Source organism: Anopheles stephensi, chromosome 3, assembly GCF_013141755.1.
Source record: "Anopheles stephensi strain Indian chromosome 3, UCI_ANSTEP_V1.0, whole genome shotgun sequence".
Classification (NCBI taxonomy): domain Eukaryota; kingdom Metazoa; phylum Arthropoda; class Insecta; order Diptera; family Culicidae; genus Anopheles; species Anopheles stephensi.
This window is the reverse complement of record NC_050203.1, coordinates 28,537,514-28,561,163: the sequence shown is the minus strand read 5'-3', so window position 1 is coordinate 28,561,163 and position 23,650 is coordinate 28,537,514. Positions and strand designations below refer to the sequence as shown.

Below are 23,650 nucleotides of genomic sequence, written 5' to 3'. Positions count from 1 at the left end.
GAAAATATCGGGAAATCACTTGAAAATTCGTTTGGGACTCCTCTTAAGACTTAAGAACTTCGGTATTCGATCTTGTAATTGATAAAAAAAATCTTGATGTAGTTTTACTCGACTTGTATCAATTGTTTGTCTGCTTATTCTTAAGGGCCTTTACAACTTCGAAAAGTGGCGGTTAATCATTTCTAACTTTCCTTGACTTGATTTTATCCGTAGTCAGTTCTACGTAACAAGGAGGAGGTCTGGATGGTCTGAAAGATCGCCGTCAGGATTCAGGATTTTTTTTGTACACCTTAGCAGCCTCTGAAAAGCGTATTGAAGTCCAAGACTTAACAAGCTATTTTTCAATAGCAAGAAAATTGCTTTCCTGGGTAATTGGTGACTTTGCAGCAGTTGTAGCAGGTCAACTTTTCTCATTAAGTCTTTCAACAACTTGTAGCAGCCAATTATCATAAGATATCATAAGAGCCAAAATATCATAAGAGGCATGTATATATGACCCAGATAAGGACGAAGGCTCATGGTCTTGTAAGATTTTCAATTTTATTTTTATGCATATTAAATCACTGTTTTTAATTGCATTCAGGAATCTCGTCTAAAAGCAGCTGCTTGCTGGTGAAAATTCAACAATGAAGACAATTCTTGAGAAATATTAGTGAGATCTATCTATCTATATCTAGGAACTTAGTGAGAATAATTAAATCACAGATGTGGATAAAACACAACTAAGCTGCTGCAACTAAGAGCTGTATCCAAGTAGCCCAAGATTAATCATCAATCATATTGATTCAATCAAAAAGTGTGATTTGTGCTAACATCTCAAATGGACCACTAAGCCCCATAAATACTATTATAGCACTACCTTACTTAAAGCATCAAATTTAAAATTGTATTCTTTTTTAAACTGTGTTTATTTCTCACTAAATATCAACTCATGTCTTCAAATCTCAATGCTGTACACAATATATGTTTGTCCACACAAGCCAGCTCAACAGCAACATTTGACGTTCGGTTTTAAGCTTACAAGCGCTCGATGTAATCCCCCGGCAGCCTTCAGAGCATAGGCATTATTCGGGATAGTGTTCATCCCGGTCGATCTATTTGATTTAATCTTCCGCAGTAGGTAAAGCAGCTCAAACCTTCAACGGCACAAGGCTCCACTAATACCTTCACTTACTCGCCTAAGCAGCACAGCCTCAAGGGCTCTCAACCCACAAACGGTTCTGTGCTACCGGGCATTGCGGGAAGCAAACATTTGTCACCACGCTCGCCGAAACGACCCGTGCTGGGCTGATTATTTGTGATTTGACACGTCGCGTTTTACCCCGTTCGCGCGTGCCCCCATTCTAAAGTCAGCTCACCCCAGCCCAGTTTTAAGTGGCGATGCATTTGTTCCGTGGCCCGCCAACCACGGCCAAAGTCGATCAATTTCATCCGAGTCAGCGGGCGGATCGGCCTAACCACAACACGGAGCGAGCCAGCAATCTAGGGCTGCGGAATCATCGTCCCGCACGCCGATCGAGCAGAAGCTAGCTGGGCCGTTAACGCTTACTGATTAATTATTTTTGCCACCGGAGAGTGTCGCCGACTACTAGGTACTGTGACCATATTACTACGCGGCATGGATTTCGGAGCGGAGGTAAATATTAGCCTAACCCCGTTCTCGGAATCATCTCCTCCATTTGTCAAGTTAAATTTACCGAAGCAAAGCACTCACTACCCGAACGACCCTGGTGCGATTGTTTATGTTACAGCACCGTGCGTTCACGCAGAATGAAGTCCAAAAACGGTTGATTCGGTTGATACACAGTGTCAACCTCCACAAAATGGCTTCACTATCGCTCGCACCCTGACGCGCTGACGGTTCCCAAACACGGGTCGGTAAATATTGTGCGACATTTGTGGAAATTTGGGCCATTTGCTCACCGTTGGAGCAACACTGCCCTGTTTGAGAGAATATCGAGGCTTCTGTTCGACTGTTGGGTCATTATTTCTCTTAAACTTCACCATTGCATAGACGGGATGAAATATTACGCTACACAAAAGCTAACACAAGTTGCAAGAGTTCAATTAACCGAAGTGATGTAGTTTGACTGGTTCAACTTTCTTTTGCCACTATCTAGAACACAAAACTCACAACACTGCCCCGGGTGATGACATGTTCCGGGGTTTTGGGCAAAAAATGACCCAAATCGGGCACGAGACGCTTCCAGCTGCAGAAACACGGGAATGATTAGTTTGAAATCAATCGAACCGATTTGTTTAATGTAGCGTGTAGCGTTATTTATTCTACGTTCCCGGCGTGCTTGTGCCTGCTTGGTCAATATTCTATTTTCCAACGATGAGATGGATTCGTGTGCTCCCTCGTCACCTTTAACAGCAACAAAATCCGTGAGGGGGGGGGGAAACGAAACCTCGCTCGAAGTTTCGGAAAACGTGAAATGGACAATCGAAGCTCGAATCTATCCTGGCACCGGAAATGGATCGATGCTGGCGCAAGGAATTGTGCCACGGTAGCACAAAACGGCCCGCAAAACAGGCCATAGTTTTTGGCCCGAGCTTGTAGCACAATCCAATAGTTGCAATAGTGTGCTCGGTGTGATAAACGATGACCATTTATCGTCGACCCTTTCGATGCTGCTTGCCGAGTGGAAAAGCCCTTGTTTGTATGTGCCCCCGGGTTCACATGCCCTCTATCATGGTAGTATTGTGAGGCAAACGGGGGGCTTTTTTTCTTCTTCAGTTTTTCCCTTCTCACTGGAAAACTAAAAAACACCAAAAACGATTACATCCCTGGGTTTAACGTTCGACTAGATTGTGCTACGCTGTGTCCGTTTTTCCATACCATTGTAGCACAAAATGCAGTGAGTGAAAAGCAAAATAAAACATGCCCAAACTCCGTGGACCTGATACATCGAATTCGCAGCCGGAAAACGCGTTCGGGGATGATATTTTACCGAGCGCCATTCAGTCATCCATTTTCCCAACTGCCGTACATGCAAATTCACCACTCGTGACGTGCTTTCATTCAATTCGCTACTTTCCCAGCGAGCGGCGCGGCTAGCTGCTCAAATATTGTACGAAAAATTGAAAAACGATTGGGCAGCGTGCAAATATGCAAACTTACAAACGCACCTAGCCTTGCTTTGCCTCGGACCAGCCACTAGGTCTGGTTTTCTCAAAACAAACCAAAAAAAGCCCATACTCAGCGGGAAAAGGTTGCTCTATCCGGCTGACTCAGGGCATCTGGATGGCGAGCAGGTTTGCTGGTGCATCGCTTTCCCAAAAACGTACCTTCAAAAAATGTTTTACTTAGATTACTTTTGTTCCACCGACCGGTTGGCGAGTGTTTGCGTTAGCATAGAAGCAATATTTTAGCTCCCCGTTTTTTGTGTGTGCTTATGGTTTAGAGAGAGAGAGAGTATGGGATACTTTTGTTGAGTTTTTGCACTTCCAATGAAGATGGAAAATATAGCAGACCAACCGCTTAATCATGGGAAATTTTGTTTCAGATTACATGAATTTTATTTTATTTTTTTTTATTCATAAAGAACGGCCTGGCCGTATTGCTTGATTACATGAATTTAAATCTTGAAAAAATTGTTATAACACTACTACAAAAAATTGAGTAAATAAATCTATAAATCGGTCGGATCAAATTCAGTGTAACTGATTTACAAGAGGCTAAAATTTCCTATCAACTAAGGTTCCTATCAACACCTTTTGGCAATATGACCGATTAAAATAATCCACAATAGAGTAAAAATCAAAGTATTGATCATTTTTGTTGAAAGCCTTGAAGTACTCATGTCAGTAATTGGTTCATGATCAGTGTAAATATATTTTTGATTTCTGGCTAATAGCTCGTATGTTATGTGAGTTATTTGTAGATCTAATTGGATGTGACCTGCTAATGCTTGTTTATATCATTCTCCAGTCCTCAGGTAGAAACCTTAACTCAGCTGAAGAGTTTGAAAGCCTCTCAATTAACAATAATGATGTTCTTCTTCTTCCTTACCACTAAAACCTCGAATGGTCTCGATCTGCCATTTCAGGCTCTCTGTGACTTGATTTTATCCGCAGCAAGGTAGTCAGCTCTGCGTGCGGGGCGACGGTTTGGATGGGATTTGAATCCCGGTCCTGTCGTTTGAAGACCGGCACCGTAATCGCCTAAGTCAGCGGACCGCACTTAAGTGATGTTAGTTACATGCATAAGCTTGTGATACTTCCTCAGTATTGCATCAGGAACGGCCCAGATGTGATTTAAACACCGGTCTTGGCGTGTGAAGACCGACGCTGTTGCATCTTCTTTCGGGCTGGCCTTCAATGGAACCTTAGTTATCTGTTCTAATTCTGAATCGTTATTCTCGGTAGGATAAGATGATAATAAATCAACATTCTTGAAGTCAAATAAATCCTCGATCAAGATTTCAAGCATTACAGGGTTTCCGAGAAGAACTAACGATGTGCGAGCCATTTCTGGGCAATGGCTAGGATGAAGTAAACAACTGCCAGGTAGAACTGGCGATCTGTTGCCCTTTCTGGACTATAGCCAAGTTGAACTAGACACAGGCTAGGTTGAAGTGGAGGATGGCCAGGTTGAACTGAAATGTCAAATTTGAAACGATTGTAATGTTGTTTAAATTTTGCCTTTTGACAGAAGATGACAGTTGAAGTTTATGTCTATAGTCAATGACTCGAATTCTTTAAACTATTGTTTTGCATATTTTACAGAAAGATAAAAAATACATTGGAAAGCAAAAACAACATTACAATAAAAAATATTTGTTTTTGAGCATTGAAACATGTCCAATGCGCAGTAAATAATATTTTTTTGATTACACACAAGCTTCGTTGCAATTCAAGCGTTCTCTTTCAATTAATATCCATTAAAAAAATAATTACAAAAAATATGTTTTTTACCGGTCATTTTTAAATATTTTTCAAGCGTTACCCCAAATGTTTGCTAACGCTTCAGCAATCGATTCAAATTTGACATTTCAGTTCAACCTGGCCATCCTCCACTTCAACCTAGTCTGTGTCTAGTTCAACTTGGCCATAGTCTAGAAAGGGTAACAGATCGCCAGTTCTACCTGGCAGTTGTTTACTTCATCCTAGCCATTGCCCAGAAATGGCTCGCACATCGTTAGTTCTTCTCGGAAACCCTGTAAAGCTTTACAAAAGCTTCATCAGCGCCAAGGTTGTTTAAGGTTTTAGACTGTTACCGGCAAAAATAGAGATCTTATTGGTACCCTTGGCTGTAATTAAAAGACAAATAATTGCTTTTTAAACTCATAGCTGAACGTTGTTGGATAAAAAAAGTCTAAGTACGCGCGACCGGTTTGGCTGAGGTTCGCTTCCGGTCCTACCATGTGAAGGACGGCACTACTGTTGGCAATCAGACCGGCCGGACCATGTAAAAATACACAATTATTCATTGATTAATTCATACTATATTTATAAAGGGAAAATATTTTCTATTTATACATTTGTACTAACTCTTCTGCTTAATTCTGCAAATTAGAAGTAATGGTCCCAGCCTTTCATACTGCTGGAGCAGATGGTTTCCCCCATACTCAGGACATGATTATCCAGCTACGGGTAAAATCAAGTCAAAGAAGTCAGAAGTGGTAGTACAAAGCTCTCCGGAATTTATGGTTCCAAGGAAAGAACAAAGGGAAAACCAAAGGAACAACTACAGGATATGGCATGATGCTTCGCTTTACCACGAAGCCAACAATGCAAGTTGCTCGCGCAAATTCATTTTTGCGGGGCTTGTTAGAAAATTTTCCATTAGAATTTGGATAAACAAATCCACTTCCCGCCCGATGGTGGTGCTAATCCAAACCAAAGCGAAAGCGAACCAATTGCACCACTCGTAGGCAGCATGATCCAAGCCCCTTAAGACACCGCACCGCAAGTGTGTAGCCAGCAAACGGGGCCTGTACCACCAGAGCTCACCGGTAGACTCCAGCAAATATGCAAATAAATTAGATTGAGTCTCCTGACGTGGTGGACGAGCCCCAAGTGAGGCACAAACCGATTTTCATCGCTTGGCCGGGCAAATGGTCAAAAAGGCCTCCGTTAAGTGGTAAAACGTTTGCCACTTCGGCCCCGTTCGCTTGGTGCGGCTGGAGTGCAGAATGCTGAGCGGAAGAAGGAAAAAAAGCGAAACGAAACCCATCCCTCAATCCCTCGAGCCACCCTCAATCCAAAACATTTCCGGCATTCTGTACACCCAGTCCAAGGAATTGCTGGGGAAATAAACTGCCGTCCCACTTTCTCCGCAACTACTTGCTTCATTTCGTCAATCATCTTTCGGTAAATGTTGACGTACCGCAGCCCATCTCATGCTGCTCCAGAACCACCGACAGTGTTGCTCAATTCCTAAGCTTCAACTCCGTGGACACACACACACACAGGACACAGGACTCTGGCCTCCTTTGGACACGGTCCCAGCACTGACAGAAGAAAACGTTAAAGTTGAAGAAAAAAAGAAAAGCAAAGAAAATGCGACCCCGCCAAAAAACCCGCACTTTGCCGGACGCCAAAGATCACGCAATTTAATCCACATCTATTATCCTGCCGGCTTCACGCCGTTGGAAAGAAGTTCATTTCGGCTAACAACGTTTGACTTGTTGTACCGTTGGGCACCATTTTCCCAACTGGCGGAGAAGCGAACCCCCCCCCCCCCCTCTACCAAGGGAAACAGTCACAGGGCAACCAAACACCGGAACGACGACCACGGTGGCGACGAATTACGCGTTTCGGAATTTGATGGAAAGTCCGTCCCTGTGCACGAATGCGAGCGAATGAAGTTGGTGCTTCTTTGGGGGGGAAGGACACTGGGTGGAAAGTGGTTGGGAGTTTCTTGTTTAACTTTTCCATCGTAAAAACGATAAATAAGCAGCCAAAAGCGTAAGGTAACATCACAACGGGCACCAGGGAAACAGTCCGCACCGGATGTGTGCGGAGGATCATCAGGTACGCAAAAGGGACTCACAAGTAACGCGCAAGCAATCGTGTTGGAGCAGTGGGGAAAATAGGGTGGTGGGGGCAAGGCGGGGGGCAAAATTTTCTTTACCATCGTTTGTGTAACTTGAAGCACGGGAGCTTGATAGGTGGGACAGATAGTCCAACCGAGTTCTAGCGCTGCCGAAAGGTACGGACATGAAACGAGTACGAAGGAAGGATGATTCTAGGATTGGTGAGATGGATTGGGAGATCGGTCGGTAGGAGGACCAACGAAAAATATCGGTCGAAACTATCAGGAAATATCACAAGTGTTTCATTTCCCCTGGCATGTTTGAAGCGATGGCAGGCGGAAGTTCTTCCAGCACGATCAATCGCTGATGGAGCACGGTTTCGGTTTGTATAGAGCGTGGAATAACAAGGAACGGAATATCAAACATCTTTCGAGGTGGTTTCTGCGATAGCCAAGCATTCAAATTATATCTTGAACTACTTTTCGGTTAATGCATGGTGAGTTTGAATAGCAGATATAAGTTGCAGCAATACATGACGACTGATAACTAGTTCCTAAATGAGGATACGTAGAATATGAGGTCTTCTGGAACTCTTTCAGAAATAACCTGGCAATAAAGGACGCAATGGACTTTGATCTCTCATTGTAGGTCGAAGCTGATCAAATTAATCCAGTTACATATTCAATGACGCTATCAACTACTTCTCTTTTCAAATGCACAAGTTAGGCTTGTGTTGCTCGCTTGCCTTTCAGTAAGTAGTGATAGAAGGGACAACGGCGCCGGTCTTCGTATGGCAAGACTGAAGTTCAAGTCCCATCCGGACCTTTCCCCTGTAGTTGTGCCAAATAGAATAGAGAGAGAGAAAGAGAGAGAGAGAGAGAGAGAGAGAGAGAGAAAGAAAGATATTCATTCAAAGTTCATTCGATAATAAGCGTTCATGTTAATATTTAGTAGTTTTCTTACTTTTCTATAAATTCAAACAAATGTTCCATAATGATTGCTTTAAAAGGCCTTAAACATAGTTAATAAATATTTCTAAAATAAATCAAAACAAAATTCATCTAAGAATATTCGAGCAAAAATGTCTATCAAATCCCCAAATTCACCATACTACTATCAAAAGACTAAAGTTATACGTCACGTTCCATGAAAAGCCTTTCATGGCAAATACAAAAGGAAATGGAAATTGGAAAAAGTCCAACAACCACAAAGATGTCGCGGTAAGTTGTGATGATAAATTTTCACGTCCCCGCCCTTTTTTTGTCAACGGAAACGCGCGAACGAGAACAATTATCAGTGATGAGTAAAGTTTCTAAATGCCCCGCCCGGCACTCGTCCGGGCATCATTCTTTACGCGCCGAGCAGCTCACTTCGAGTGTTGCGAATTTATTCCGTCTTGTTTTGTTTTTTTTTTTTTGAACGCCTCCAAATTTCTCTGGCTGTAGTAGAAGAAGTAGTAGCCTGCCAGCATCATCTCAGCTTCCATCGGGCCGATATTTCACAAACGATCGCAAAAACCAAAAACTACCAACCAGGGAGAGGTGCTTGACAACCCCCTGAGGGGAACGAGTCGGATGGGGAAGCTGAGGATGAAGATTAGCTGGAAAGTTTTCCCACCCCGAACTGGGGCTCCTCCCATTGTGCGGTTGGTGGTGAAGCTGAGGACAGTGAGGGCACAACACCTAGCTTACCTTCGTTTGACGACAACTTTAGCTTCTTCGATCTGATTGTCAGGCTCGGTCGGTAACTGCCATTCGCTCTACTTTTTCTACTGGTGTCTGATTCTATAGCTCTTTTCTGTGGTTGATATTTTCGGTCCTCGGGTCCCCCCCCCCCCCCTTCAACAATCACCATTTCCTGTATCAATGGCCGAAACAATCTTGCCAGGGAACAATTCCTGAGCCTCATGGACGACCAGTGATGGAGAAATTATGCGTCCACCAGGAGTGTCCCACGACGCTTGCCCTAACCTGACGACTGTTCGCGATTGACGATAGCGAGCGCAAAAAGTTTCTGGTCCCCAGCTCGTCCCGGGATGAAGTGGGACATTTGTTTTGTAATAGGATTTACAGGCAAAAATAAATTACTTAAATAAAGCTCCCCCCCGGAAGAGGCAAAAGTTTAATGCGAGCAAGAAGAAAAAAGAGACTCCGCTTGCCTAGATAATCTACTCGGCGACCCCCTCTAGTAGTTGAGTAGCTTAGAGTTGTTTGAAAATGTAGTTTTTCCTTTTTGTCTTCTTTTTTACTTGAGTGTGTGTGTGTGTCTGTTTTGTTTAATTCCAAGTACTCAAGTAGCTCTTGTCTACGCTCTTCAACCGCTCACCATAGATCCCCCATAGCCAGCGTTCTCACTTTTGCCTTGGAAGATCTTTCATTTAAGCTACATTGTTGCTATCGTGTGTTTTTCGCTAAACTTTGTTTCAATGGCGTGTATGAGACATGGCTGGCGAAAGGTAATTATGCTGCTGAGCACCTTACACCACACGGGGAACGAACTGCATATGCACTTCGCACGCCTCACTAAGCCTTTTCCCACACCTCGTCGTTCCAACCTGGACAGCCACACGATCCAAACGCTAAGCTGTGTTAAATATTATGTTTTCATCTTAAGCAAAACCCCGAACCTCCGAACCTTTGGCTGCATCCTTTCTTATTGTGCACATTGTGTCCCCGGTGGCGAAAAAGTGGCGTAAAATTCTTCCAACCGCCGAAAAACCCCCCGCACTAGAATTGGCGGGCGCCGTGCGCTCGCGTAATGAAGTTGACGAAAATTAAACATTTTCCAAAATAGGAAAACTTTTTCCATAACTCACCGTCGCGCCATAAATAATACAATTTGTTAAGCTGCTTCCGTTTGTTCGGGTGTCCGTTTGGGCGCGTTCGCTCTAGTCGCTTGTCTCGGGTAAAAGTGTTTGTGCGGGATGGAAGGGATTTTTCATTGCTGTCCGCCCTGTTTGCTCATCGTAATTTGGTCGGTTTTATTTCGGTGCGAGAATTCCAGTCCCAGCGTACTGTATCGGAGCACTAGCTTTTCTCCTTTCAGACAAGACTCCGAGCACACTTGCTGCACCAAACACACACACACCCGAAGCTATACTGGCGGAAACTTTGCAGCAAAAAAAAAACCTCCTGGTCGTCGTGTTTAGTGTCAGCAGTTGTATTTGTCACTGCCGAAAAGTTTGCCGCTCCTTGTGCTGTACACGGAAATCCACCAGTGCATATGGCGGCATTAGCGCTGTCCAATGTAGCCGAGAGCCCTGCTTTCTTTGGTTGACTGGATGCAGCGCATATAAGGGCGGTGGTCATGTGCACTTATGTGTGTGTGTGTGTGTGTGTGTGTGTGTGTGTTGAGAAACTTTTCATTAACAGCATGATATGCTGTTTGCGAAACTTTGACACAATCTAAATGTTATTCAACGTCAACGAAAAAAAAAAACCCATTATGATATTTCTCAAGAAAAGACTTACTCTGTAAACACAAACACGGCTCACTGACTTTTCTCACCCCGGCCAAAGTGCAAGAGCGCAACGAAAAACCTATATTAAAGTCTTATTGGTAGGACTGAGCTGAGGGCCAGGTCTTTCCATCGCTCCATGTGGTGTTTGTGGTTGCAGAAGTATCAATCCTCATAGAGGCAGGCAGGAGCCAAGAGTTAGAGGCTTATTTGCATAGTTTCACTCGTTTAATGAGAAGTTGCCCGAGATCTTCGAGCCGTCAGCTAGTAAGTTTGAATAGTCTCTAAACTCCTCCTTCGAGCCGCTCTTCTTCTGCTACAGTGGTTGCGGTTCAAACACTCGCACGTGTGAGCATGTTGAGATCCTTTTCAAAGGAAGCTACATTTACATATTAACCATACCCGGTAGATGGAGCGTGCGTTGGGAGCCGGAGCTGGTTCTCTACACCAGTCAAAAGCCACTTGTTGGTGACCCGGCGGGGAAGTTGGTCCAGTTTTTGGTTAAGTGGTCCGAAGATAAGGAAACTATCCAAACACCAAAGTTTAGTTCGCCATGGTTTCTGGGAAGCCGCTTCGAAGTGTGCGCTTCTACGTCACTTACAACCGGGCTACCCGATCATCGCCATCATCATAATCATCGTCTGCCGACGGGATGGGGACACAAGATTGTTTGCTGCTAGACTAAGCGAGTGGCTTAATCGGTTCACTGCACCACCACTGCACTCACCAGCAAGTTTGGCTGTTAATATAAGAGATTGGAAAGTTTTGGTGAGCAGCATCGCTATGAAAATGATCGGTGAAGCATTTGGACATAATGTTTCATTTTGTGCGAGCGGGATGCTTAATTAAAAACAAAGTATAGATGCACTGTAGAGAGTAAGATAATAGATTTTTTTTTAGATTGAGCATTGGTCAACATTTTGATTGAAGTTTGAAATTTTGAAGGTTGGATGACGAATATTGCTGAGTTAAAAATCTGAATAGATGACCTTACCATACTAATTGAAATGATCTAATTCAAATCAGATTAAATACCTCGTAGCATTTTTTAAACTAAATGACATTTGGAACTTATAAACCTTTAGGTTAGAAGATAATATTTGTTGAGGCAAATGGTAATCGTTTTTAAGAATAGAGAAGGTTGCTTTGGCTTTAAGCTTTGATGATATCAGAACTAGAGCTGTGGCTCATGGCCCAGTAAAACGATCCTATTCACTTAGGTTTTACTGAGATGTATGCCCTGCTGGGATACGATTGCTTAACATACTCTTGGGAATTGAAACACATATTATCAGTGAAGTTTGCCTCGGTGATAGTTTGACGATTTTAATTCTACAATTATTGTTCAGATACTTCAGATTCTTGTCCAAACTTTGCTCTAATGCACAGAGATATCCATCACCTCACGCAGGCACAACCATGAGAGCTCTCCCGTTGATTATTTAATCCACCAATAAATAACAGTAATATCTTCACAGCTTGGTTTCGAAATACGCGTCTTCTCGCTCATCAATCGTTCACTCCAACAGAAACCATTAGCTCGAACAGCAACTCAATACTTCGACTCACCATGGCCATCAAAAGAAAACTTCGCCATGACCTTGTGACACTGGCTTAAGCCGTTCTACCGTTGTGGCCTGATTGGTCTGTAGTGAATCAGATGCCGAGACTCCACCCGCCCTTCCAAACGATCAGCCAAACAATCAGCCAAACTTATTGATTGTTCGGTTCGGATTTCGGGGTGTTTTTGTTTCATTTTTTCTGTTCACGCCTTAATGCTACCGCGTGTGCTACCGCGGATGAAACTTCACTCCCCATGGGTGGGGAGGGCTAGTGTTAGTTTTATCGTGCCTCCTGCATCACACACAAGACACAGCCAGATGGAAGATGTGCAATATCACCCCCGGCTCGGTGGAGCTTGCACGAGCGATTCTGAAGTTGAGTGATTTCTCCCGCAGCCCAACTTCTAACGTGAAGCCGTTGAATGTTGAAAGAGATAATTGAAACGAATAAGAAAAGCATATAAAACGGAATAAAAACGAATGTAGGGAAAACTTCTACCTACCTAAAGGGTGGCGCTGCATAGAAGGCCCTGTGTACAACAATGAATAATAATGAAACAAAACGAAACTAGAGTTTGCCGCACCTCGGCCACCCCGCGGACTGCCATACCCTTTTGCGGTCCGATATCCGAATCCGAATCGGATTGTTTGCTGGACGAAAAATCGTGATCGAACTATTAAAAGATTGATTGGTTCTTGATGTTGCCCTGCCGAGTAGCTGCACCCCTGCGCCACGTGCACAACACCCTGTCCGGGCTCCCGCGGGTGGTTTGGATCAAGGGATCAAGGGCTAGGCGAACGGGCAGCAAATTCCGTATCGCTCCCGGGGCCAAGTCACAGAACGTGCTGTGATCTGGGCTGGGGAAGGTGTATATTTGTTCCAGTACTGGTGGTGCTGCCGGTAAGGGCTGCCAATCTTCTTCGCCCATGCCTCACGGGCATTTGTACATGTAGCTGTGTGCGTGTGAGCGCAACCGTGGGCGAGAACCGAAGGGGATCTCAAGCCCGATTCCGAGCTGCAGCTCCGGCAGTGTCAGAATGGAAGTCGATTGTCACTATCGATTGCCGTCGGTTCGCTTAAATGTCGCTTCAGGTCCCGCCAGAGAGATATACCGACCGGGGAGGGGGGAGGGCTCACCTACCCAGCCAGCCCCTCCCTGCCCCCCTATCCCGAGGGTGAAGTATGGGGCGGGGAGACGTCTGAACCTCACAGGGGATGGGCGAACATCAATCGAAACCAATTTCAAATAAGGTAAGTACACGAAAGGCAGCTTCTCTCGCCGGTCGAACGTTCTCAATCAATTATGCTCCAAGCAAATAGACTGACACCGAGAGGTTCGTTGGTAGTTTTTTTTTTCTTCATTTTGTTTCTGTTCCATTCCATCTTCTTACTGATTCGATCGGGTGGTACACGGCGGCACGATGGTTTATAGCGACCTTTTTCGATTTGCACTACGAACGCAGGGCACAGTTGGGCCCCCGCTCGCGATAGGGCAGGAACGATCGATGTCCGATGCCGTATTTGCATACTTGATTTAAACTCACGAAAAATAAATACTGCTGCAAATCTGATAAACAAAGTCACGGAAGCTAAATGACCAATTGCGATGCGAAACTGGTGGCGTTTGCCGAGCTTCCATCCGGAGCACGTACCGGGTTTGGCTGCTGTTGATTAGTGCTGAGCTTGAGCATGAGTGAACTGCAGGGCGGATATATAGATTGTGGATGTAGTTTTTGCGAGATTTCGAACAGAACCTAGTATTTTGTAATCAATGACACAGGAGGACGGGAATTATATTGTTAACGAAGCTTTCGAAAGCTTAACAAAATAGTGTTGTTTGTTGTAACTAGTTTAGAGGTCAATTTATAACTTGATACTTTAAACTAAACCCATTTAGGAAGAACTTCTAACGAACTTAAACTGCCTGGATTTTTTCTAAATTAACTCAGTTGTGTGGGGCGGTCCGCGGCGTGGCAGTGGCGATTACAGCGTCGGTCTTCACACGACAGGACCGGGGCTCAAATCCCATCCAGACCGCCTCCCCTTACGTAGGACAGACTATTTTACTACAGGTAAATTAAAGTCACAGAAAGCCAGAAATGGCAGGCCCAACCCTCTCGACGTTAAAGTGCCAAGGAAAAAGAAGAAGATGAGTATGAGTGAGAGGGAGAGTTTAATCCTGGAAACCTGGTTTATGGTTTCAACTCAGCAGAAGAAGTTTTGATGTCTCTCACTCGCTGAACCGACGAGTGACTAACTCCTGATAATGTCACTTTGCTCAATACGAGTGAGTTAGTGTTTTATTGCTGTCTAGGCAACCAAGCGCCGTAGCGATAGTGGCCTTGGACACGACACGACCGGAGTTCAAATCCCATCCAGACCGCTCCCCCGTACACTGAGATGTTACTCTTCAGCTACTTATAAAAACAAGTCACAGAAAGCCAGAAATGGCAGGCCGAACACTTTTAAAGACTGAAAGGCCAAAGAAGAATGAAATGGGTGTTGAACATATTTTTCCAGTAATGTTGAAGCTCTTCAGAAGTGAGGTTGACATTTGTTGAGATTTTGTTGACAGGTTACAATGCAGACAGAAGCCTCCCAGCCATGCCAACTGTAAAACGTTTTTAGGCGCCTTAAAACGTATTTCAGCTGTAGTGACCGGGAGGCTGATGAATATCTGTGAATTTGATAGAGCATTGATTAAACGTTATTTAAATTGTTAATTATTTTGAATAAAAGACTTGAAAGACTAAGATAGTGTAAAGGGTTTATAAAATCCGCATAGATAAATAAGTATTTTTATAATTTAATTCGTTTTGTCGACGTTCTGTGGAAACACTTTGTTGATCCACCTTTCTTAGCAGCTAACGAGCAGCTTCAACCTAATCGCTCGCATTTGCTAACCAAACACAACTAAAAACACTATTATAAATAAATACTCCACCACCATTACGATCCTGCCCACAGGCTCTACCCCTCTACGCTTAGCCGTTTGTACTGGTAATTGTGCGCTCCCGGTCGCCACTGCTGCATCTATTCCTCCTCCTCCGAGTCCCGTAACTCATACTCCGTGATCACGTTGCGCACGTTCTCGAAGCATTTGTACAGCAGATGGTACGCCCTTTTGCAAGAGTTCCCGTACGTCTGCTCGCTCTGTCGCCGAATGCACTCGTACGCGTTTGTCTTAAACTCTGCCTCGCAATAACCTTCACCGTACTGTGCGTAAATCAGATCCATGTTGACACCGTCACGATCACTGTACACCCCCGTCTTGATGCCGATGCACCGTACCAGACAGTGGACGCTGCCGTTGGCATCCATTTCTTCCGCGCTCAGGCTCATCAGATGGTCGTGCGTAATGTGATGCACGTCCATGCAGCGGGCAGTCACGTGTTGAAGCTGCAGATGATCCAGCGGAACGAAAATACGATCCTGCCTTAAATTTCCGTAATTGTAGTAGAAGCACAGGAACGATTCCAGCGCCAAGTTGCAGCAATGCTGTGCGTCTAACTGCACCGAGGGCAGCTCGTTCAGACACAGCTGCGTCCGGTTAACGTTCTGCGTGTCGGCTGCATCGGCCAGAAAGTAGCGAGCAAGAATGTCCTTGCGCAGTCCGGTGTAATCACTCCAGAATCGCCCACTCACCCCAACACACCTTAGCAAACACTTGGTTTCCATGTCCTTCACCAGCGCGCCCGATCGTAGTGCGGTCAACTTGGACGGAGTGATCGACATTAGCTCGGCACACTCCAGCACCAGCTCATCGAAGGACTGCAGTATGAGATTGCTCTTCGCGTCACACCGGAGGTCACCAGCGGTGAGAAGCAGCAGCATCAACGCCGTTTCGACGACCCAACGGCGCACCATCTTCGGTCGACGCTCGTTGCTTTCTTCCAGCCCGGGAACGAACTACCTCCGCGTGCGAAGCGCAACCACTTCCAAACGTTTCATAACTAAACGCACCTGTTTGGTGTTTCGGGGTGCTTTATAGCTAGCCGGTGCACTATGGATGCGATTCCGACTCCCGGGGCCACAATCCATTAGCACGTACGCGAAGGGGTCAAAAATCAGCCCTGCGACTGGGGCCGAAGGGGATAACCGAATCGCACCAACGTCACGTACTTCCGACCAGCTGCAGCCCATTTTAGCTGCCATTCGTTAAAACCATTACCGTGCGAGTTGGGGTTGGTTTGGCGTACACAACGAAACCAAACGTTATCATGGCAAATCGGGCCACCCCAAGTGTGGTGTCGCCAACTATTACGCAAACTCTGAAGAAACCTGTCGCGAGAAAGCGAGAATTAATTAAAAATCAAAGACGGATGCAGTGATATGAGCGGGAGCAGATTATCGGGACGCGAGTGTTGCTGGAGTGTGACAGAAAGTCACAACAAGAAACAGTTTTGTCGGAAGGTTTGTTTGGGTAGTGTACAACTGCTGACGATAGTGACGGGCTCCTTATCTAGGTCTGTAGCCGGTGACCCGGTTAAGCGGTTGTTGTTTGCGTATGACGCTCTGTCGTATGTGAACCAAAAGACATGAACTGAAAGGTAAAATTAAAAGTTTTGAAACTATTGTCCATTTTTAAACTCAAATTTTGTTTAACACCTGTCAGATGCAAATGAGCGCACAGGATTTTGTGTTTTGGACGATAGAGCTTAAGCTACGGTAGATGACGTCAAGTTTTGATTATTTGAAGGGCAATAAGTACTAGACGGGTATGGTTGAAGGTGGTTGAAGCTTCAACGGTGCCGATCTTCATACTGAAGTATCGGGAGTCAAATCCAAACTGGGCCGTTCCCTCACACGGACTGACTCTCCAACTATGGGATATCAATTAATCTGGCAAACTTGACCTAAGAAGAAGAAAACGAAGTACTAGAATATCGACACTTTGGTTTGATGTTCTCCTAGCTCGTTCAACCAGTTCGTTTCAAGCCAAATAATTAATACTCATCTCTATTCCAAACTAGAAGATAATTCTTATACCACCATCATAAACTCACAGGATCTCTCGATAACTGTTACTTAAATTCGAGATGGTCGAGGATCACTTGTAAGCTTTCTGGGATTTTGTAAAGCTTCGTCAAATGTTAAGACTTTCACGTAAACCTTTGAAAGTTTAGAAATGCATTCTGATCCAACCAAATCCATCCTCGATTCAATACAATCATAGAGTACAGTGACACCAAGATCTGTTCTTCCAGGGACTAGTAATATCCTAAAAACCTTTCGTTAAATAATGGCTACAAGGTTTAAGGTTAGTAAGGCTCGCTATTAAGCCATCGATTTTGAAGCAATTTAGATATTAAGGACATAGCATTATTATAATCTACAAGAGACTGCCTGACTGTACAACGATAAAGTCTTATTATTCTACATTTCAAAATCAACATCAAAGCGTTTAAGAACTTAATGTAAAATTAAGTTATTGTTTAAATTGCAGTTTTAAAACTAAATATACTTATTTACAATTGTCTAGGTCTCACTACACTTCCTTCACTAGAACCAAATAGCATGAAGTTGTTATGCTTCCTTGTTTATTTGCACCTCAGGGAACATCCTTGCAATCATCAAACAAACGCACCACGGCATCGCACCTCTCGCACTATTTACAGCTTTCCCTGACCGGTTTGAGTGAAAACATACGCATCGCCCTCCATTTTCTAATGCTGCGTGAGGGCAGCGAACGGCCAACACTGAACGCACCCACAACGACACCTCCCAATAAAGAGCTCACCCTCGTCCCATCCAGCCCGTCGTCGGGACGCGCGAAAACCGAAGGGTGAAATGCATGAAGTAAAGCCAATTAACCGTTCGCCTTTCTGCCTTCGCTTGCACTTTTCCCTCCGGTGCTGACCGGGGCGACGGGGGAATGGCAAACGGGGCACCGAATGATTGGCAGGTTTGGCCAATAGCATCCAATCCAACACCGAGTTCGACCGAGCCACGATGGCACACAGCTGTCCCGCTGTGTGCGAATAAAGGGTTTTTCAGTGTGCGGAAGTACGGCGATCCGGTCCATAATTTGACATGTTTTCCCGCACCGCACAGTCGAGTGTCAGTAAGTCAATACAAATCGAGTGCGCTGGCCACACCACCGGTCCTAATCTCTGCCGGAATCGGACCGCTGGTCCATCCCGCGCTCCACCGTGTGTGGCTGGCTGTGTGTCTCCAGTGTGGCTGGCCGAGTCATCGTACGAGCGCGTAAAAATAGCATTACCAGGCAGGCGTTACTGACGTACTTATCGCTGAGCAAATGTCAAACATGGTAGCAAGCGGGAAGGGATGAGGGTGGAAGAGGGTAAATGGAAGCGGGTGGTGACGACGACCGCCACCCGGGACTGAAGGGTGTGGACGAACGTGCGAAGGGAACCGTTCTCGTTAGACAGGTTGACGCTGAACGTTCTCTATCGGGCTGACATCGACATCGTGTCAGATTAGCACACACGGCCAAACGCGTACATGCAGCTCGCGGTGTTGGTGATGGGGCTGCTTAGAGCTTCCTAGTGTGTCGCTCCGATGCAAATAGGTGTGTAGGCCCGAGACGGGCCTGAGCAGCCGAGCCGTGCGAGATGCGTGTAGCCAGCCGGTGCTGGCAAACCAGCTGCTCGTCGCCCGCGAGTCCGCGCTTTTGCCGTGCGAGTGCCAACGGCACGGCACTACTCGTTGCTCGAGTGTTTGTGATACTTTCGCGCCCACCACCTTCGCAAGCTGAAACCGGTTCGCGTAACAGCTGTGCACGGCACTGTGCGCCGTGTGACGGTGAGCCCCGCTAGTTACCTTCACTGTGAACTTGAGCTAGATGGCAGCACCGTACGGGGGCAACATTTATCGGAAGCGAAACTCACTCACAGCTGATTTTCAGCTGCTCGTCGAACACACAATCCATGCTACAGGTTCAACATAGCTGGTGACGAAACAAAGAAAAAAACAGACCCCTGAATAAGAGCATGATGTCTCCCACAACAAGGGCGAAAGGCCTGTCGATCTGATGTCTTGTAAGAGCAATTCTTGGAACTTTGAAGACCACGGTGCAGCATAATGATACCTGACGGGAATCATGATAATCAGAATGCTACTCCCGCCACTACCACCAGCTACTAGAAAAGCCCTTGAGTAGGTGTGAAGAACCCTCATTTGATTGCTCCAGCGCCCTCGCTAGGTGGAGGAGCCGGGTGCACAATTTATCAGCTCGTTGGACGTCTCGCCTTCCCTCAGAACCGCTAGTCTTATCAGCCTGTCCATCCCTGTTGGTCAGTTGCAGTCATGCTGGTAGGAGTACCATAATTAGAGCACACCGGGCTACTTCGACCTCCGTGTCATTAAACATTATTACACACATTGCACCGTTTTTGATTTGGTCTGTACGTTCGTGGACGGGTGACTTTCACCATCTTCAATTTGACATCTTCATTATGGTGGTCTCCATCAGATCCTTCGGTAGGCTTGCGATGTGATTAATTTAGTCCCCAGGCTAGAAAGGTTGATTATTAGATGTTTCGTTTGAAGTTGAACTGGGGGCTGCCATTTGCATTTGCAATTAAGTATGTTGAAGAAGATGTAGAATGAAACAATCAGCGGATGGTTTAAATCATACCAAATATTCTTACGACTTGTGTCCTATTCGATCTATCTTTATTGTTTTATTAGAGCATTTATAAATAAAAATTAAGTGAAGGAGCTCTTATTGACGGTTAAGGGAAAATTCAGGATCTGGTGGCTTTATCGATTTGCAGCTTACAGGTCCCGAAAAACAGACATTCAGTCCAAAAGGGGTAAGAATATAGTGGACAAGATTGTAATTGTTATTCAAATACTTCAAATTCTCTCTATTCTTTAGTGGTGTTATAGTTAAATGTCAAAGTAGGTATAAACATGACAATAAAAGACGGGACGCGTCACCAGCGATTAACATAATTCTTCACCATACTTTCAATCCGAAAAACCTCTCCAAGTTTGATGTTTACTATCCACCACTTATCAATCTCTGGAACAGTTATTAGCTCAAATCACAATTATAATGGTTGGCTACTCGGCCATGTTAGTAGATGAATAATTTATCCATTGCAAGGTTTTTACACTGAAAACATAAATCTGTACTCGGAAAGTAATAGAAGCAATTGCTTTTCCTACAGGAAAATTTGAATTATTAATTGCTTTATCCCTTCAGAACATAGCTTTACCTTCTGTAACATGTTTTGTGAATAAATTATTCAAAGTTGATTATGAACGTGGTGTCCTGGACAGAGTCCAGGATAGGATTTTATTTCCAGATGCTAGTGCTTTGATCTACTCCTCAAAAGTTAATGTCCTCCACCAGGGACTTGGAAACTTGTTTGAAGACTTGAAATCTATAGTGACTAAAAGATGGTTAAAGTATCTTTAATCTTAACTTAAAACCTAAAGTTCTTTAAGTTTGAAGTCCGGATTTAGCTGTCACGATCTCATATGAACCCGCAAACTGCTGGTGGATGTCGAGAAAAATCCTTCCACTGCATAAGAGTTGGCCTCTGCCAAAAACAACAACCACTCCAGGAAGTCGTTTTACGCGTCCGCGCTCCACTGAAAACATCCAAACGGACCGCCCGAACACTGAACTATTTCAGTAACGCAAAAATAGTGTCCATTTACCTTGCTGTACACACGTCTGTCCAGCACGGCCGAACTCGACGCTCTCGCCATCTGTCCTTCTCCAAGGTTCACCGCCGAAACGGTAAATCGTCCTGTCACTGACGCATATGTTTTCCCCAGTAGGTAGAGGCCAAGGGTTTTTTTTTCGCGCACCCCCAAACCCATTAGCATCTAATAACTGATCGGCCAGTCGGACCGACCGATCGCGTGTTTGAAGAGAGCAACCGCGTGAGAAAATCGCTCGAACGCATGGGTTCCTTGTATGTTTATCTTGAGCCCAAAATATTTCCTCCTCCTGGGGCCACGTTGCAGTCAGCCGTGTATACGGCTTCCTTAAATTAAACTTTGATCTCATTAGTTTTGCTTCCTGACAGCGGCAAAATATATTAGCTCATCACAAAACTTTCACCGTGCAGCAGCAACCGGCACCATTACGCCCTACTCACGAACGTGCAGTTGCATTTTACACCGAGTCGCTTAATTCAACCGACCCCCCAGCCCCCTCACACTTGATTCTAGCCCTCCTTCTGTGTCCCTCTGCCCCTGTTGCCACTGTTCATCAAATCGTCAATTACTATTTCACTAGCCAGGAGCGGGAGTTTCGGATGGTGCCCGCTAATGGTGCCTCAAATATCACCTCAGCTGCTCGGCTCAAACAGTGTGCACCGCCTCATCAACTGTTTGGCGGTTTGGAGCACTACTTACTACTCTGTATTCCTACCCACCCTCCCCCACCGTTCAACACACACACCCAGGTTCACAAACATCGAATGCCACATTTTCATTTGCTTTCCTGCATCCCGCGCATCGTACGCTCTCCATGGCCGGAATTCCCTTTTTCCCTGCAATTTTCCATCTGGTAGCGCGAGATGCCATGGGTTCGACCTTTACCTGTTTGGCAAGCGTAAAGTGCAGCAGAATTGCATCCACCACCATCACCATCACCACCACGATCGTCTGTTCGTGTTCCCGGGGGCCACTAATGAAACCAAGTCTCAATTTTCTTGGCAATGAATTTGAAATTTTCACCCGCTGATGCACATTGCAAACCGCTTGATGCGCTTTCGTGTACGCAAATGTACCTACACTTACGCCGCGGTTTTCCGTGCTGTGATGGCAACGTAACGTGGTGGGTGTGGGGGGGGGGGGGGAGGTAGCGGTTGGTACGGTCGATCCCTTACCAGAATGAAATGCATTTAAATTTACACCCGCAACGCGATTGCATCGTAAAGTGAGTAGTTTACGCTAAATTAGACGCTAGATTTTTCTTCACCGACCGACCGAAAGACCGGCGTGTTATTTTCTTACTCTAAGGCACACTCCTGCACCTTCGGGGTGGACGATCCGAGGGGGCAATGGGGGTGGGTGGAAACGTGTTGTTGTGGTTGGCGTGTTGGAGGAAGAACCGGGACTGAGTGTTACTGGTGGTTGTTGGGTGGTGTTTAATGCCCCCGAGCGGGAAGTTTATTCGGGTTTGAAGGAATTTCATTAAATTAGCGCAAATCAAAAAGTGTATTTGATTTTAGATTTATTTAAGATTAATTTTAGTGCACTTTTTGTATATAAAGCGTTTCAACTAGTAGAACTTACTTAATACTAACGAAACAACAAAACACATCCCCATATGTACGGCTCATCCAGATTGAGTTCTTAATTTCAATAAAATTTAAAATATTTTCTCTAACCTGATGATGACCTAGTTTAGTAATAAACCTAACTATTAATTTTTGTAAGGGTTTTTTCCTTTATCAAATTGCGACTCAAATCAGTTAGTTTTGTCTGTATTTGAACCATCAATTTTCGCTTACAATTATATATTTTCAATCTTATTCCTAGGCCTACCGTCCTCTTAAGGTCATGCCTGCCATTTCTGGCTCCCTGTGATCAGCCCAGCGTACGAGAGGGTAGTCTGGATGGGATTTGAACCCCTGCTCTGTCTTGTGGACATAGTCACCGCTATCGTGCTGGCCACCGGAACGGCATGACCATTAAATTACCAGTTTCAAATAATTTAAAGGTTCTTTGGAGTTACTGATCAATCTAAGGATATCCTAATTGCAGGCTTCTTCTTTTGCTCTCTTAAGTTTTTAAAGACTTGCTTGACTTTAAAGGCTGGGTTGTCCGATGTCATTCTCCTGACATGACCAGCCCTCCGGAACCTGGCGAGTCTAATTCGCTGCATGATGGTGAGATCATCGTACAGCTCGAAGAATTCGTCATTGATGCGGCTCCTCCGTTATCCTTCCACACATACAGGGCCAAAATTCCTTCTGGAGCATCTTCCTCTCGAACACGGCTATGAGGGTTTCGTCTATTTTAAATGTTCCTTACAGTCCTAGCTTCGCCCGTTGCGACAGATATTTTGAGTGGAGAAGTTTCCTCAGGTTGTCGTCTGCCATCCCAACTCTTCAATCTCTAAAGGTCTCCGCTTTCTCATGAACTTGCCCTTATCTGGATATAAAGTTCTGCATACGGGAAGGCGGTCTGGGTGGGATTTGATTCACGGTCCTGCCAAGTGAAGATTTACGCAACTGTCACCTGGACTTCTGGACCCCCTGGCTACCTTGATCGCTTCCTTCCTGGCAGTGTAGGCTTACAATCCCATGACAAGATTAACACCGTCCAGCTTGCGATGTATTGGAATATTTAACTTATCATTGTTGCCCCTTAAAGCTATAAATATTCACTTGTTTTCTAGAAGTGCTGTGCAGTTTGTAGTGTTCAATTATTATATTAAATTGCTTTGCCACCTTTTAATTTGTTGATTCACCTTCATTCGCTCGAAGCTCATTTGATATGTTTCCAGAAATTTTACAGAAACTCTAGCCTCCAACGAATTATTCTTTCCTCCTACGAAATTCTAGTACGACTGGCTGACCATTTTTATCTTCCAAATACGGTGTCTTTTCAGATATTTCGACTTCTATTGAATCGAATACTTTAATTTACCGAATTGAATTTTGAGCATCATCAGGTTACAGCAACATTCAAAACTTCTCTAAAATCAATCGTA

General features: G+C 44.8%; 1 protein-coding gene across 1 annotated transcript; it reads right to left on the bottom strand.

The window, feature by feature from the left end:
• Nucleotides 1-12,911: 12,911 nt before the first annotated feature.
• On the bottom strand, nt 12,912-15,958 carry LOC118513288 (general odorant-binding protein 45-like). Its single transcript, XM_036058860.1, has one exon. It carries the CDS (start codon nt 15,868-15,870, stop codon nt 15,037-15,039), a length of 834 nt encoding a protein of 277 aa, XP_035914753.1. The 5' UTR covers nt 15,871-15,958; the 3' UTR covers nt 12,912-15,036.
• Nucleotides 15,959-23,650: the final 7,692 nt, after the last annotated feature.